This window comes from Gopherus evgoodei, chromosome 1 (assembly GCF_007399415.2).
Source record: "Gopherus evgoodei ecotype Sinaloan lineage chromosome 1, rGopEvg1_v1.p, whole genome shotgun sequence".
In the NCBI taxonomy this organism is placed as follows: Eukaryota; Metazoa; Chordata; order Testudines; family Testudinidae; genus Gopherus; species Gopherus evgoodei.
In genome coordinates, this window is record NC_044322.1 from 254,237,823 (window position 1) to 254,255,178 (window position 17,356).

General features: G+C 43.2%; 1 protein-coding gene across 1 annotated transcript in view; it reads right to left on the reverse strand.

Annotated features, from left to right (window-relative positions):
* OVCH1 (ovochymase 1) overlaps positions 1-17,356 on the reverse strand; it is a 60,565-nt gene that overhangs the window by 32,436 nt on the left and 10,773 nt on the right. Inside the window, exons 8-19 of the mRNA XM_030549263.1 lie at positions 15,228-15,400; positions 13,381-13,476; positions 11,525-11,676; positions 10,350-10,542; positions 8,807-8,933; positions 6,782-6,915; positions 5,754-5,894; positions 5,462-5,592; positions 4,025-4,118; positions 1,685-1,813; positions 1,146-1,217; positions 382-562 (exon numbers count right to left, since the gene is read on the reverse strand). Of these exons, the coding sequence (XP_030405123.1) occupies positions 382-562; positions 1,146-1,217; positions 1,685-1,813; positions 4,025-4,118; positions 5,462-5,592; positions 5,754-5,894; positions 6,782-6,915; positions 8,807-8,933; positions 10,350-10,542; positions 11,525-11,676; positions 13,381-13,476; positions 15,228-15,400 (1,623 nt within the window). The remainder of the gene's footprint in view (positions 1-381; positions 563-1,145; positions 1,218-1,684; positions 1,814-4,024; positions 4,119-5,461; positions 5,593-5,753; positions 5,895-6,781; positions 6,916-8,806; positions 8,934-10,349; positions 10,543-11,524; positions 11,677-13,380; positions 13,477-15,227; positions 15,401-17,356) is intronic.

The window sequence follows — 17,356 nt, forward strand, 5'->3', positions numbered from 1 at the left end:
CTGCGTATAACCAGCCTTATGTATTCTTTATTCAGCATACTGACCATCTTTTGCTTGGTCTTCAGTGCCAGTTTAATTAGTCACCAATCCCCCAGACTGACAAGTCAGAGTTTCACCATGACAGTCTTCTACAAGTGGAATTTGCTGAAATACACCAGGTCAAATTTCATGTGAACCCCATCTCCCGCACTGAGCCAATGTTTTCCACAGGAAAAGGCTAAAATACAGCCTTGGAAATAAGCAAAGGAGAGCTTTAAAAGTGGGAGTGTGGGTACTTTTCAGCATTATTTCTCTATCCTAGAGGAGGGGACATACACCGTCCCAAAAGGAATATCTGCACATAGGAGCACAGGGAAACATTTTCCAGACAGATTTACTCACGACTGTATACAGTGGGCTGCTGTGAGTACCCATGTTGGACTGATGACGACACCGCCACATTGATGGTCACCTAAAAATTGCAAGGCTACCTGCCAAGGCCAGCAATGGGGACATGCTTCTTCTCCCCCGACAACACGTCCGGACAGCCACTGGGGACTAAATGGGGGAAAGCCACAGACATCTGCAACACAACAGCCAGAAAGCTAGTGAGTGACATACTAACTTCCGAGACTGTCTCTCCTTTGCATCTATCACACTAGTTTTGTTTGCAACTAAGACTATAAAGCAGATACACCTCAAAAAGATGCAGTACAGCAGGCTCCCTTCATAGGGGTAGCAGCTGGGTGTGGTCAGTTGTTTTGAGCAGAAGAAATGTAAGCTTGATGTAGGTGGCTGAGAACTTGAATCCCCGACAGAGATTCCATATTATACTTCAAAGAACAAATAAGGCCTAGGCATAGATGCTAGTATCTTTCTCCTACCCTATAAATACATGGATCAATTTCAAGTTCTCTCTCCCCTGCAAGTTAGAAAGGATTATACTAGATGGATAATGTGGCACTGGATGGGCACAACCCCTGAAAAATAAGTGGGCATTTCTCTCCATTTCTTCACTCTGAACATGCTTTATACCTCTTTATTGTGTATACCTTACAGCCCAAGTGCACCTCCACCACTGAAGTCTATTTCCTGAGGATCCTCTGGTTATAAGACAGGAAGAACTATTGACACAGCCCATTACAATGAGTTTGTTACCAGCTTACCTAAGGGGATATTCTTTGGAGTGGTCGTCTGTAGAACAATTGGTTCTGCAACTACCGATTCAGCTTCTTCTGCTGAAGACAGAATAAATGGAACCTATTTTACTCTCAAGGCATCAGTCATAGCCCCACTTCCTCCTCCTCCTCCCAAAGCCCCAGTCCTGTAGGAGGACCTCCTACAAGTGAACGCCAGATCCTTCAATGTTAGCAGCTGGCATATAAGAGAGAGAAGCAAGGCCAGTCATTCAGGGGACTGTTACCCCAATTTCCCAAGCCCACTTCTGTAACAGGACTGCAGTCCCTGGATGGGATACTTCTAGAAGTAGTTCAGAATGCCACAGAGTCTGCAAGTTTCAAGTATCAAAAAAGTGTTAGTGTCCTATTGGTGTTCCCAGTGTGAGAATTCTGATTCCTTACCATTGTTGAAAGAGCTGAATTCTCCCAGTAGAAACTGTTCCATCTTGAACTGCCCCAGCATAGTGATAGGGGATTATTTCAAAACTAAGATCAAGAGCTCAGAACCCAAAGGTCTTTCTACTAACCTGAAGGAACAAAGGTGAATCTGGCCTTAAACCCTCTGAAGTTGTTCTCCCCATCGCTTTCAAAATGTATCAACATTTCATTGCCAGGGCTCAGAATTGGACTGCGGGTTGAGAACCCACATAGATTGGCTGTAAGAAAAAGCAAGAAAACCCCCATGTTTTTAAAATCAGAATATCACTTTAAACTCACTTCCAGCTTTGCTAAATTTTGTCCACAGGAGGAAAAACCAAATAGGGATTTGTAATTTTCACTTAGCTCAAAAGCCATTTTGTGGGGAACTTTTTTTTTTTTAAATTTGAAACAAACATGTTGGCCAAGTCCAGTCAAAAGGTATCCAAGGAGAAGGAAGTAGAAGCCTATAATAAGCTACTATATACTCTCAGGAATGAGACAGCCTCCTCGTTTTCCCGCTATAGGAACTAAACTAACAAAAAACAAGTTAGCTGCATAAGTGCCTCCCATCAGGAAAGCCTCTTAAGAGAGTTGCATTTGCCAGCTAGATATGATGGACATTCAATGCATCTTAAACCTGCGCACACACATCAGCCACCATTCTGAGGACTAGGAGCAGAACTGGCAGCTCTCCTTCTCTGTGCCTATATAAAGCACTCCGTCTCCCTGCTGCCCGGCTGCTACTTATTGCTGCTTGGAAATTTTCCACCGGAATGATATTCCAATAGAACATGTGGATTCGGGGGTGAGGGGATTTTTTTTGCTGGAAAATTTGGATTTTCCTCAGGAAAATGTAAATGAGAGCTCTTTGAGCTGCCAGGATCACTGTAGGAGGAGACTGGCAGCCTGGGGAAAAAACTGAAAAGCTCTGTTTTGGTTCTCCCCAAATTGACTTAAAAAAAATAGAATTTAGCTCCCACAAAATTTATTTGAATCTGTGACTTCATCCTGATTCAGAATGAAAATGTTTTCAAGAGTTCACAATTTTTTTCTGGTAACTAACTTCTGTTTTCTGGTTCACTCTAGTGCTAATATTTATTTTTAAAAACCCTTATACATCACATTAAAGACATGAAGTGCAATGACCATCAGGTGGCAGATGGCCAAGCCACTTCCCTTCTATTTGTCCAAGGCCAAGTGGCAAAGCCAGGATCAGAATTCCTTGCCTCTTATTCCTCCGCATTGTACTGGTTTCCCCTCCTCCCCCTTGAGTTAGGTGCAAGTCTGCTGTCCAAAAGTTTTCCTGAAATTTTGTAAACTCCCACTTTGAGTACAGTTATTTTTCTTCTTCAAAATGGAAACTGAACTGTGTTTTAACTCACATGTGTGGAGGAAAGAAGTTCCATGTCACAAAGGACTGAGATTTTGAAGTCTGGCTTCATTTCTACTTGGAACAAAAGTCCCACATTTCAAAATTCTCAAGGGAATATTCCGAACTGAAAGTTTGAGAATGAAATGTTGTTCATGGTATTGTTACAGCTGTGCTGTCTCTCCGCTATCCTGGGACAGAGATGGTTGAGGTAGTAGCTTATTGGACAAACTTCTGTTGGTGAAAAAGAGAAGCTTTCCAGCTGAAGAGCTCTGTGTAACTTGAAAGCATCTCTCTTTCACCAACAGAAGTTGGTTCAATAAATTATATATCCCCTCACATTTCACCCTGAAAGATAAGGTGGATATTATTTTGATTTAGAGACTTTTAGAATTTTATACCATATAAAAAAATTAAGATTCTAAACAAAAAGATGTTTGTACACAAAAAGATGTTCGTAAACAAAATATTTCATTTTGACATTGGTAGATCTGCCCCCTCCCTCCCGTGCCCCTGATTTTGTTACGAAACAGTCCATGAAATCTAACCAATTTTGCTGAAGTGTTTCAAATTTTGACAGACCTGCATAGTCCGGCAGACTATGGTTATGTCAAAGTCTCCCTGACCAGCTTTAATTTTTACCTTCTTTGAATGCAACAAAGCAGCTAGAAGCAAAGTGGAGAACCAGTACTATGGACTGCAAGGTGCCAAGCACTCTGTCCCCCTTCCACAGAGCACGGGAGCCCATACTTCAGTGCTTTGCTGGATCAGCAGCACAGTGCTCAGCACCTGGCAGGATTAAGCCCCACATGACCAGTCAGATCTCTGCAGTCCATCAGCAAGAACTCCAAAGGTTTGGGAATCACTGTGGCACTGGAACACCCTGCTGTACTTAGATGTGCAAGGAGGCAGAGTTAAGGTGGTTGTAGGAACCTTAATTTTGCATTTTCTGACTAAAGTGGTTTAATTCTACCACTGAAGTGTCACTAATGTAGCTTGTACTCTTTTGGCAGCAAGCTATATAAGTCTTCATTTCTGTAATGGATTCTACATGTGAGATTGAACTAATTCAGGCTACCCAGCTGGTGTTCATCGTGAGTGTCACTGTAAATGACAACTGCATCATAGATACAGCCCTCACTGAATTCAACGGCAAAGTCTTCAAACTCCAGCTGGAAAGAGAAGAGAAAAAAATTAATAACTGGGATCTCTTTTTACTCCCTTTGTAAGCAAAACATTAACTCTAAATTTAGCTGTGAGTCTTCGTCATTGCCAAGATTTGAGTAACAGCTAAAGAGCCTGTTCCTAGTGCACCCCAAAAGAAAGTTAAAAGATGCATGGACTCTTTAAATCAACGTTTACTTTGAGCACCTCTTGTAGTAGAGCTGACCCACCACGCAGTGGACCTAAGCTTGTCCCCTTCTGGCCAGGGTTGCTTTCTGTGACCAGCAAAAAGCTGAAGAGTTTGCGGCAGCTGAACCACAGAGGTGGGTTTAAATAGAAAAAAAAAATATGACAATTTCTAAGTTTTTAAATCAAGGCTTACATTTTCTCCTTAAAACCACATCATCGTCACAATGACCCTTTAAAAATCCAAACCATGGCTGGCTGCTGTTGTGATTCTGAAACACTCACAGCAACAATAGCATTGCCTGTATAAAAACCTTGAGCGTGTGAAGAGGAAAAAGTACGTTCAGTGTCTTAACACAAACAGCAGATCACAGAACTGCATGAGCATTAGTGTGAGGCCAGCCCATGAGCAACAAACCCGCATGCTCTTAGGCAGACAACATGGATTTAATGATTCTTTGCTTTTACACAAAGGCAGCAGACGTTGCCTTGGATGGTACAATACGGTAGCTTTATTTTTATCTTTGGATGAGGTTAATCCAACAGGGAACCTCACTTTAGCTGGCACAATTGCAATGACAACAGGAGGAAGGGCAGGCATCAAACTGCAACAGTAAAATGTCATTTCCAGCACCCTCAGTAGGAACAGTCATCATGGGTCAGTCCTAGCAACTGCTTGCTTAGCTCAGTACCATTTCTGCACATTTAACACTTTGGTGGAAGAAGGTGACTAGATAGAGAGCAAGGGGGGCAGGTGGTCAGGTTCCTCCCCCCACATCCCCACCCCGCCCTACTGAAACTTTGCATTGTCTTTCCCAAGATGCAGTTACATTAACTGGAAGGGCTGGTACCAACCAGCTTCAAGCATCTACAGCAGCAGCAGTTCAGTATTCCAGTTCACATAGAGCTATACACACCATCTAAATTGGTTAAAACACACCCTGCTAGAAGCCTAAGCAGAAAACCTTACATCTTACAGGCTTGTGCACTGTATATGTTTCCAGCAGGATTTTATTTAAATGCTTCCCTGAGCAGTCAATGGCAAAGGTTTAAGTGCAGCATCTCCCCTCACTTGGGAGATGGTTGGGGTTGGCCCTGCTTTGAGCAGGGGGTTGGACTAGATGACCTCCTGAGATCTCTTCCAACCCTGATATTCTATGATTACCTTTATGACATTCTCTACTGGGGCTTCAATGAACCAATGGCACTTTACATTACTGGGATACAAGCCAGGGTAATTAGCAGTATCCATCTTTCCTTCTTCCACCAGCACTGCAACACTTCCACAACCAGAACCTATCACATTGGGTTAAGAAGAAAAGGTCAGATTTAATAGCAAAGTTAAAAAAACAACAAAAAACCAACCACCACCACCACGGGCACCAGCGACAGTTTCTTTGGTTTTAAAGGGGGTCAGGTGGCAGAGAAGTATGTACAAACGGTATGTCTGAAGTCACCTGCTTCCGATTCCTTATGTATAGCCGTGAAGGTGAATTCAAAGCCACTGCCCGTGTTGCTTCCATCAGAAACGAGTGTAACAATTGCTCGGTTAGAGTCTATCAGCAGGGGGGTTGGTAACACATCCCCACAGATTTTACCTATATGGAAAAGGTTAGACTTATTGTTTAGGGTGGTAGCATACACCCACTTTGTCAGACAGCTTACTTTTTCAGATTCACTAAACTGTATACAATATTGGAAAGTCTCATATTCCAGGGCAGACTCCGAGAAGACTATTCCAACATCAGTTTCAGCTGTCTATAAGGTAAAATGTTTGGAGAAAGAACTGCATCCAAAACACCCACAGAGGCGATTCAGCTCAAGGTTTCATGGTGGGCTAGTACTGGCACATAGCCACTAGTACTGTTCAGAGAATAGAAGGAGCAAAGATTTGCATGAAATATTTATTCTTTAGCAATTCAGTCTCAAGAATGGATAATAAAATTAGACTGCAAGGGAAAAGTCCCATCGTTGTTTATCCATAAAGCAACAGACATGACATATTTATTGTGCTGTATATGTAAAAAGTTTGAGACAAGATTTTTCAGATAGGTAGAATTGCGTCTTTATCTAGCATGTTCTGCTTTGTACCATTGCCATTGAACATCCTTCAGTAAAGACTCCAGCAACAGAAACTAGCTGGCAGTTTTGTTGATGTACAATGTGAATTAGATGACAGTTCAGGTATACAAGACAGAAATAGGAGTTTGAAAAAACACAGTGGAGAAAGACATTTTTACATAGACAGTTTTCAGACTATAGACATGCACTAGCTGTCAGAATGGACAAGAATATCTACCTTCCCCACCACCTCCTTTACTTAGCTTTGCTTTGACAGCTTCAGTGCCAGGGCAGATGAAGTTAAAGGTTCCTTGATTTGTAATAAGACATGAAAAGGCTCTAACGTCATCAATGTTCACGTTTCAGATTGTTGAGTGCCTGCCATGCCAAGTATTGATATAAGAGATGAAGGCATTCTACGTACCAATTAGCTCTCTTTTGTCTGAACAGAAGGACACGTAGTCATGGTCACACATGATCTGGCTCTCTATGTCTACTCTGGTGAACCGTATCAATATAATCTTGTCTTCTGGCACAATTATATTCCACACGCATAGGCTCAAAACAAAGAAACAATTAAGTCAGACAACAGAATTGGGGCTAGAGTAAAAAAATCATGTGACTGCACCCTTCCCTCCCAAGCAGCTCCGAGGGGCAGGGATGGGGGGGGGGGTGCATGCTGGAGTGCCAGAAGGAGTGTAAAAGACACAAAGGACAGAGCACATTATCATAAAGCAAAGTAGTTTATGCTTCATCTGAGAGAAGCTTAGCTTCTTCCCAGAACTATCACCTTCCTTCTTCACTCTGCACCGCATCACCAACTAGCCACCCACTTTAACTTTGTCTGGCCTCAGCATTAAGTGTTCTTAAAGCCCTCCAGCTCACTCCAGATGTGTTTCCACAACTCTAACGCAGGGAAATCCAGATGGTTGACAATACTCTTTCTCCATCTGTGGCTGTGCTGCCAAATGGATTGTGTGCCCAGGCAATTCACGGCAAGAGAGGAAGCCAGGAAAATACTCACACATGCAAAAGCCTATACCAGCTTATGGCCAGTGTTATAGTCGCTGACACCATGAGTGCTTCGGGGCAGGAGCACCCACAGAGAAAAATTAGTGGGTGCTCTGTACCCACTGGCAACCAAGCTCCCCTCACCCCCCAGCTGACCTTCTCCCTTTCCCCTGAGTGCTCCGTGTCACTGCTCCTCTGCCAACCTTCCAATGCTTCCCGCCCAGCTGCCACAGCCAAACAGCTGTTTGGCACCATTAGCACACTCCAGGAGGGAGGAGGAGTAGGAGGAATGTGGCGTGCTCAGGGGAGGAGCTGGGGCAGGGCAGGGATTTGGGGAAGGAGTCGGAATGGGGGCAGGGCCTCACGGAAGGGATGGTGTGGGGACTGGTTCGAGCACCCACTAGAAAGAAGGGAAGTCGGCGCCTATGGCCAGTGTTACCGAGATCTTAACCATTAGCATTCCCCAACCAGTGACTGGGCTCACTGGGCTAAATTCATGCCCAGGATAAATCCAATCAAGTCAATAGTTATTCTGGCACTGAATTTGGCCCATTCTCTGCACAACCTCCACATTGCACAGCTAAAACTTATACAGAGACCTACAGGGCATATCCGCATTAGGACAAAACATGATCCTTTAATATCTGTTAGCAAACAGCTCAAAACGTTAGCGTATACGGAACAAGTTATATTTCAGCACATTATTCAGCCCATGAACAGGTTAAAGAACAACTTGCCAAGTATATCCTGGAGTTCACACATTTTTAAAACAAAACCACCTTTTATCCTAGTGTGGATAGGCACACAGGCATCTGTAGTAGAGACAAAATGGCATCTCCTTGTTAGGCCAGGCAAGTAGGATCTGCAATAAACTCATCTCATCTGGAGGTTTCTTTTGGCACATGTCCAGCTCTCAAGTATCTTCAGAAGACATTAAGGGATGGATCTGTTCCCTCTGAAAGTCCTAAAGACTTCAGTGATTGCAGAACCTGATATTAGAACAGTTTAAGAATTTTAACATTAAGCTAATTCACAGGCTTAATCCAAGGGCATCAATTTTATTAGCACAGTTCACATAAGAACTAGACCAACAAGAGTTGGGTTTCTCATTCTAACGTGCTATTTCTGGGTAACTATTGTTGCCCAGTACCAATCCCAGACAAGCAAACATCTCTACAGAGACGTTTAACTCTAGATACTAATTTTTTCAGGTTGACACATACCTGCAAGTTCAGCCACAAACTATTGACTTGATTGTGTTCACTGACTATTCCAGAGTAAGAATTCATGCATTTGCAGGCTGAAGTCCTATGGCTAGAGCGACGCATGTGGTCAGAGGAGATAGTCATCCCTTCTGGCTTTACAGACAAACAAAATTCCCCATGAAAAGTGGCCCTTCACAAAAGGGCAGGTGTTTTTGATGATGTACAGTGAATACCTGTTATCTAGGTAGTTAATCTCACTGGGTTGGGGATACTGAATGCGGCCGCTTTCTCCGAAGACCAGCATTCCATGGGAGCTGCATCCTTCAGGAAAGTGCGGGGGAAGGTGATCTGGCTCTGCAGCTAGAAAGAGAAGAGAAATAGATGAAATCTATAAATCTATGAAATACAGTTCTGACACTGGCATTGTTTGGGAGAAGCAGGTCTACAGTTTGTGAAACCATTCGATTAATGTCACTTCACACTCTGAGTGCTTGAGAAAGACCCAGAGATGGGTCTTAGGTGGTAGCCACACTTCTTCTGAGGCCAGGTCAACACTAGAGACTAATATCAGTATAACTGTCGCTCAGGGGTGTGAAAAATCCACAGCCCAGAGTGACGCCGTTATATAGATCTAATCCCTGATGTTCACAATGCTATGTTTGTGGAGAGCTTCTCTCATCAACATAGCTACTCCTTCTTGGGGAGGTGGATTAATTACACTGACAGAAGACGCATAGGAGCATTTTAAGTACTACAGAGGTGCAGTTGCATTAGTGCATTAAGTGTAGGCCTTCCCTTAGAGTCCTACTTATAAATGAGCCAAAATCCTTTGCAAACGTGAATCAAAGTCAATAGAGCTACATGGTTTTACACTAGTTGAGGCTCTAAATGCACTATTTTATTAATGCTATTTCTATGGGTTACAGTTGAACGCTGCTCCTTCTCCAATCATGCTCGTAGTTTGAGTTGCAGGAATCTTCCAAGTTCTGCTTTGCAGGGTTCATGCGAACATTTTTTATTCTGCTTCTACTTATTATTATTCCAGAGTAAGAGGCACTGCATGGTTGCAGATTAGTTCTTCCCTTTATGAGGATATCAGCCCCAACAAGATATTGTGGCAAATAAGTAACAACACAGATGAAGTGTAGGTCAGAAACTTTAATGCCCTCTATTCAATAGGTTCTATTTGAACTGCAATTTTAAGTGTATGGTTGGGCTATAAGGATTTCATAGATCTGTTTGTAGCTTTAAAAGTGTGGCCCTGATAATCAGCTAAAAAAATGGCAAGTTTATTCCACAGATCTGCTCCGTGTGTGTGTTTAAAGTCATATTTGCGCCAAATAAATAGTGTGGACCATTTCAGGGATTCTACAATAACAGTTTACAGATTCCCAGTTGACAAGGATTAGAAAATGTATTATTAGAACTGGATAAGTTTTCTAGGCCAGAGAAGTGGTTCTCAAAATCAACAAAACCACATGCACCCGGAAATGCTAGCTAGATTGGCCATCATCATTCCATTTAGTGGGGCATGTGGATCAAAGCTGCCCTCAAAGCATTACGGCAGAGGGGCCTAGATACAGATGCTGTTCCAAGAGAGGTGGTAGTTCTGGTTTAACTTTCATTATCCCCACTTCCTGCTCTAAAATGAGAAATGCTTCTTGCACCTTGATGGAAACACTCTAGAGCCTAACTGTGAGGCACATGGCAGGTACCTTCTAGAACCTCATGATAAACAAGCAGGAAAAGAGAAAAATTGCTGGTAAATGTACCCACCAGGGATAATGTTCTGGGTGATGAAGTCCATCAGTTCAGCTACATTGGAAAAGATGCCTGGGGAACCCCTTTCACTGATGCTTTTCTCAAGGACATCCCAGCCTCTTGCACAGCCAACTCCCCATGATGTGATGCCGGCCAGAGTCCAGATGCCACTGGCTCTTCTACACACGAGAGGCCCTCCAGAATCGCCCTTGCCAAGCATGGGTTTGGGGAGGAGACAGGAAAGAAGAGCAGATATTTGTTCAAATGAGATGGTACAGATTCAGTGAATCACCTCATGGTTTCACCTCTCAGGGCAGAAGTTGCAGCTCTTTAGAAGATTGACAGAAAGGTTCGGTGTCACTATATGTCTGTTAACCATTTCTGCCCCCTTTGCGCTAAGATGTTAATGTCCTCATTGCAGCAGTACCTCAGCCAGCGGACTACATCTGGCCCTCCCGCAATGGCAGCACAGTGGACTGTGTGCGCGCTGCGGGGCAGAGGGGGCACGACTTGGTCTCCTGGCAGTAGAAGCACCTTTCTATCAGAGAAAGGCTGGTTTTCTGATGAACACAGCTGCCAGCAGCTTGATAGGTATGGGAAGGAGAGGTGACAACAAGAAAAATGAATACACCTAATAGAAACTGTCAAGGTATGTTTTTTAAAGCCTAAAGAGAAGGCAAAAAACTCACTTCAGCCTCCTCTCTCCCAATACAGTGGTATCATGTACCCCTTAGGCTGTGTCTCCTGTAGCCTTTTGGGCTGCCTGCTGCCACTCTTCTCCCATCTGTGCAGTTTCACCAGTGGTAGCAACAGTAGCTTAGACAGGGATCAGGCATATCATTCACGATGTCATTTAATCCCATTCAGGCCAGGTCTAGACAACAAGGTGATTACACACACCAGTTCCTTGTCTATAGCAGCACTCCTACCAGTGGGAAAATTCCCCCAAAAGGCTAGGATAGACAAGGCCTTCATTAGCCTAAAGCTCCTTTTAAGGCCTCAGTTCAGTAGCAATGTACAAGTAGTAGTGGACAAGATTCCTTTCCTTCCTTCCCCTTCCTTCCCTCTTTACGGCAGGTGGCCATTCTGGTAAGCAAGAATACAGGAGTGGCTGGTGGGAAGGATTGGAGCCTGCCTCCATTTGCAGAACTCACTATACAGGAAGACCCTGCCGAACAATGACCCTTTACCTTGCAAGCATCCTTCCCACCATCAGGAAAGCCAGCACACAGCATGGAGTTTGCTACTGGAGGCAGATTCATTTGCTTTAACAGGGCACTGCAGGTTCCCCTGTCAATGATGGGGAGCTCAACCTCCTGTAGAACATTAGATAGTTCACCAGCTACAGAAGGAAGGAAACAGACAACATCAGACATTCTAGAAACACCCTCCTTGCTGCACAGAGCAGGAAGTTACACTGCAGATCTATAGCCACATCCAAGCTACCATGATTTCATTCAGTATTACAAAGGCAGGACTGGCAATGCTGCCTCTTATTTAGATTAGTGGAGACCTCTCGTTAAAAGGCCTTGTTTTCAGGTCTGTATAAATTTTGCCAAACTAGAACCCTTTAAGCTAACATTTTTCATGTTGGTGTCTTCAGAACAATTCAGCCTGAGGCAAAAAGTTTCAGCCGAAATGGTTCGACCATATCCACAAACAAGGCTAGGGAAAAAAAATACACTGATTTTCCTGGGTAAAATCATTCTAATGACATTTTATCTAAACTGCTCTGGTGCTTCCAGCTTTGGAGCAAGGACCTGTAATTTAGCAGAGGAACAGCCTTGGTATCAGGGATGTGCCTTTTACTGTCCTCACAAAAGTTTGCCTACTTTTGTTAGAAGTCTTTGAAAAAACACTGCTGCTTTCAAATGCTCAGTAGAGACTTTTTTTTTTTTATTTCTGCGCACAAACTTCCTGATGATTGCATCCTCCATCCCCTCACAGCTTCTCCATGTAACTGGATTATGCATGCACGGTGACTGAGCATATTCCCTCCAGCCCAGGGCTATGTGGGCTCAGAAAGACATTTCCTGTAATAGCTGCCTCAGGTAGGGGCAGGAGCAGCCCTACCCATGTTGCCGGCCAGGATGGAAAATGTTTCTGGAGCTCCCAAGCAGCGGAGTAAAAAGAAAAAAAGGCCAGCCAATCAGCAGAACAAAAATGGCCAGCCAATGAGAACGGAGCAAAAAAGAGCCAAGCAGCACACTGGTACAGAACCCCCTGGTAGCTGGCACCCAGGATGACAGCCCTGCTCACTCACCACTAGAACTGGCTTGAGTACGATTGATTCCGAGAACTGGAATTGAGATCAGAAGGTCTGTTTCTCTGATCTGCAGCTGAAGTCAATGGGATCTTTGCTTTGATCATATAAAGGGCTACATAATACTATGCACAAGCAACCTTACTTCTGGCATTGCTTAATTTTTGAGTGCTTGACTTTGCAACCTTAATAATGTTCTTTTAACAGTGTGCGTGTGTAAATTAAGGCCCAAGTGATCTTATTATATATATCTTTAAAAAACTAGGAAGAAGGTGGAGATGCATCATCTAGTGGTTATGTAACACAAAAAGACTACAGCTAGATCATGGAACTTGGGCATCAGAATATTGGGTTTTATGTCTAGCCCTTCACCAAGTCATCTCTGTGCTTCAGTTTTCCCATGTGTGAGATTGGGATGGGAAAAGAGGAGGGAAGGATACTTCTCTAATTCACAAGTGTGTTAAGGAACTTAATTGTTTACAAAAAGTTGTGAGATGGGTGGAGGAATAGCGCTATGGAGCTGCAGAATAATGGGTATAGAGATTCCAAAGCTCTGCACAGGACAGTGTTTCTGGCACACTGGTCCTTTGCACATGCTATGCTCTGGAAGTCTCTTCCAGACATGATGGTTCATCATGGTATCAGAAAAATAGAGAACCACTGACTGGCTTTTCCCTTTGACAGATGTTGCATTTCTGTTGCAGAAACAAGGCAGCTCCCTTTTCTTTATCTCAGTACCCACACATCAATGTTGTCATTGTAAGAACCGAGCGTTTTACTTACCCTCAGACACCCTGCCCCAGCCACTAGCAACACAAAGAGTCCCGGCCTCAAATTTATCATCTCTGTGGGGAAGGCAGATTGGCTGAACCCTATGTCCTAAGGAGGAAAGTGCACACAGATGTGAGTACATGAGCTACAGGCTGTCGGAAGTGATTCTCTCTGCACCAACCAGATAAAAGCAACAATGCCCTTTATTGTGTGAACAGAATGGATCAAGGTCCTTTGAACTAGACATTTTTCTAAAGCAATTCAATCAAACGGCTAAAAATAAGTCAAGTCAATCACCTTTAAATTGAGGTAATCTTGAGACATCACATTGTTTTAGACAAAATAATGTGAACAATGTTTTGGCCGGCCATATTCAAGTGACATGTAAGCAGCAAGAACAAGACTAGAGGAAAGAGACTGGGGGTGTGTGGGGGGGAAGGGGAGGATGGAGAGAGGGAAAGGAGCAGCAGCATGGAAGAGGACGGAAAAGGAAACTGTCCTATGTACAATTCTCATACAGCCTGCGATAGTGTCCATTTGTAGATCCTGTTGAGCATTCTATTCTCTGAAGACAAGAATGCTGACCATATGTCAAAAGAAGTGGAGTTCTGATTTACACAGGACATTCAAAACTCAAATGTCAGCTCTGATCTCAAACTAAGCAAATACCTTTGTAAGTTTCTTTTGGGGGATCAGAGGAGAAAGGAATCAAAGATATTTGAAAATAAATTAATTAGGCCATGACAAGTCAAGATATTGACAAACCTTGAACACGTACCAGTATAGAAGACAGCCCCACCTTCTCCTGGAGGGATCATCTAGATGACTCAAAAGCTGTTTTCAAGCATTATGACTGGAGACTTAAGTTTTTTTATCCACAAAATAGGTACATAGGTAGTAGTAAAGCAAGCTTCCTCTCACTGCCCAGTCAACAGGCCTCAACCCTTAACTGATCACTTCCTGGCTAACGAGCGTAGTTTGATTTTTCATACCCATTCATTCCTCTCCACTCAGAGCAGCAAACAGGTGCAACTTTAGTGCCATTTATCACAATGGTTTTGTGATGCAGACACCTGTCCACTGGGAGCTAGACTAAGACTAAAGTCATTTTAGAAGGGCCACTGATTGGAATTGTTACCACAAGGTAGCTAATCACAGCTAACTTGGGTGGGATTTGATCAAGCAGTGAAAGGATCTATGTATCCCATATGGTCTCCTGACCATCTATGAATCTGTATGCAAAAAGCCACACTCCAGAAAGCCTTTTAAAATGGCTTTAAAATTCCTCTTGTGTTCACCTTTGCCGCTATGACAGATACTGGATGATGTGTGTTCAAATCAGGGGCATTAAAATTGAAGCCGTCTTCTCATTTTGCCAGATCCATTCAGTGATGGAACAATCTGCTGTTTGTGGCATCACATCTCTTCCTACAGTGAAAAGTTCCGCTATCACAAACAGTGGACACTGGGGGTGCTGAATGAAGCGGACAAGAGGAGCAAGCTAATTAGCGAGGAGAGAACTTTCCGAGAGGTAAAGAAAACATGGAATTACTACAACTGGAAGACAGTGTGACTTTTTGTGCTCTCAAGCGTTGCAAAGATCAGTACTATGAACAATACACGAGAAGCCCCAGAACAAAGACTTGAGGAACAATTATTTGGACAAGGTCACTAAGACTAGACTGGATTTAGCATGGGTAACCTACTTGGGCAGGAGTAAAGACACTACCAGGAGAGTGTTTTATATGCTGGAAAGAGCATTACAGAGAGATAGGAGAATAAAAGGATGCGCTAAACTAACAAGTTACATGTAGTCAAGGATCCGCTCTGAAGCACTTTCACTCAGTCTCCTCCCTTACCGTACTTTACTCTGTATTTCAGATATAGCAGAGCAATATCAGAATGCATGTAGCCAAGTCTGTTGAAGTCAGGGTGAACAATGACTTGTGAGACAGGAATGTTCTGTTCTTGCTCATCTGTCTTTCTGAGGTTATGTTCTCCAACAGTCACAATGAGATTCTTCACTAGTTTCCTGACAAACAAAGGACAAGGTTAATGATGGAGAGATTTGCCAACACACTTCAGCCTGTTACGCATGGAGCCAAGTCTGATAGTTTCCTGTAAGAAACAGCTAAGTACAAGCAATTCTCTCATTACTGGGAAGTTCAATACATGGAAAATGTGACCTTACCACATCCTTCCCTGCTGAGGGCCTGAATCTAGCCTTCAATAGCAGGCTTTTCCCAGCTATGCTGCTTTCACTTGGCCTCATGCCTTAAGGGGCCATATTGCCTCAGGGTCAGAGTGCTAGAATACTGTTGAGATTTTATTTCTTAATTGACTGGCTTTTTGTTCTACCTCCCACTCAGTAATACAAGGACTGATAAGCTTGGGCCTGGATTCTGCTTGCAACAATGGACCACCTGCAGCCTTTAGACTAGGATCTTTAGAGAGTCCCAAGACACCTTAAAATCAGTGGGAAATGAGTGCCTAAGTCCTTTTGAGCCCTTTGAAAAAAATCCCCTGCTTGTTTTTAATTCACGGTGTTTGGGAGAAGGAGGCACCTAGAGGAGAAGATTTGGAGGAGGAGGATTGCTCACAAGAATAAAACCATTGAGAGGGCTTTAGAAGGTTACATATACTTGAGACAAATGTTTAATATTTATTTGAAAACACAGTCATGTCTCTGGTATAGCTCTTGGGGGTTTATGAACACAGCAATGTGGCATTGTGATCAATGAACTCAGGCATTTTGGTGCTGCCTGGGACAATCAATCACACTGGGTTACTTCTTTTAGCATTTACCATGTTAATTAGTAAGCTACATTTAATCTTTATTGTACACTAAGCTTACAGATGATCCCCTTATTTTTACTTGCAATGTATTTACTATAGTCTCTTGAGAAGGACAAGTAGTATCTAAGTTGTGTACAAACCGGATCTAGTCTGTACAGGAGGGTAACAGATCAGGAAGTTATAACTGAGGGGTAGAATGGTTTTTCACTGGACTAAGACTCTGGAAGTCTGGATTCAATCCCCAGCTCCGTCACATACTTCCCACTGTGGGTATGTTTACACAGCAAAGAAAAACCCACAGATGGATTGCGCCAGCTCACTCAGGCTCACTGGGCTCAGCTGTGGGGCTATTTCACTGCTGAGTAGACTTCCAGGCTCAGGCTGGAGGACCCTATGGAATGGGAGGGTCCCAGAACTTGGCTCTAGCCTGAGGCCAGAAGTCTACACAGCAATTAAATAGCCCTGCAGCCTGAACCCACAGAGCATGAGTTGACTAGCTCAGGCCAGCCATGGAGTTTTCTTTGCTGCGTAGACATCCCCTGTGTGACTTCAGGGGAATTGCTTAACCTATTCATAGGAACCCTAATACTGCCTTTCTCCCACTCCACGGTATGTCTGTTTTATAGATACACATGCGAACAAGATTTGATGTATTCAGCAGGTCTCCCACAAGCAAGTTATGTAAACAACATCCTTTCCTCTTCCTAATGTTCTCTGTGGTATTGAGAGACAGATAAACGATTCAGAACTATGGAGATTGTGCATCTCTCTTGGGAGATAAGTAGAGCTGACTAAAGTTTTCTAAATTTCAAGTTTGATAAAGATTTGTCACAATTTCAATAAAGAAAAAAGAAAAAAAAAATCAAGGATATTTTCACAAATTCCCCCCACCCAATCTTTTAGGCAATCTCCAGAAATAAGTTATTTTTTTTGGAAGCTCAAAAATAATTATTTCTAGCTCAAATACTGAATAGGTGAGCGAAAAAGGAGAAACCACAGTGGGTTCCACTGTTGATTGTTTCCTACAGTCATCAGTTCTCATATCTACAGCTATCATTGTTCCTAACTACTCCCCATCCCCATTTCCGACTCAGTGCTGAAGGATTTCAGAACTATTAACTAAGGGGTTCAAACTCCTCTCCCTCTGCTGGGTTTTAACAACTGTCATTTTACAGTTACTTTCAGCATGGAC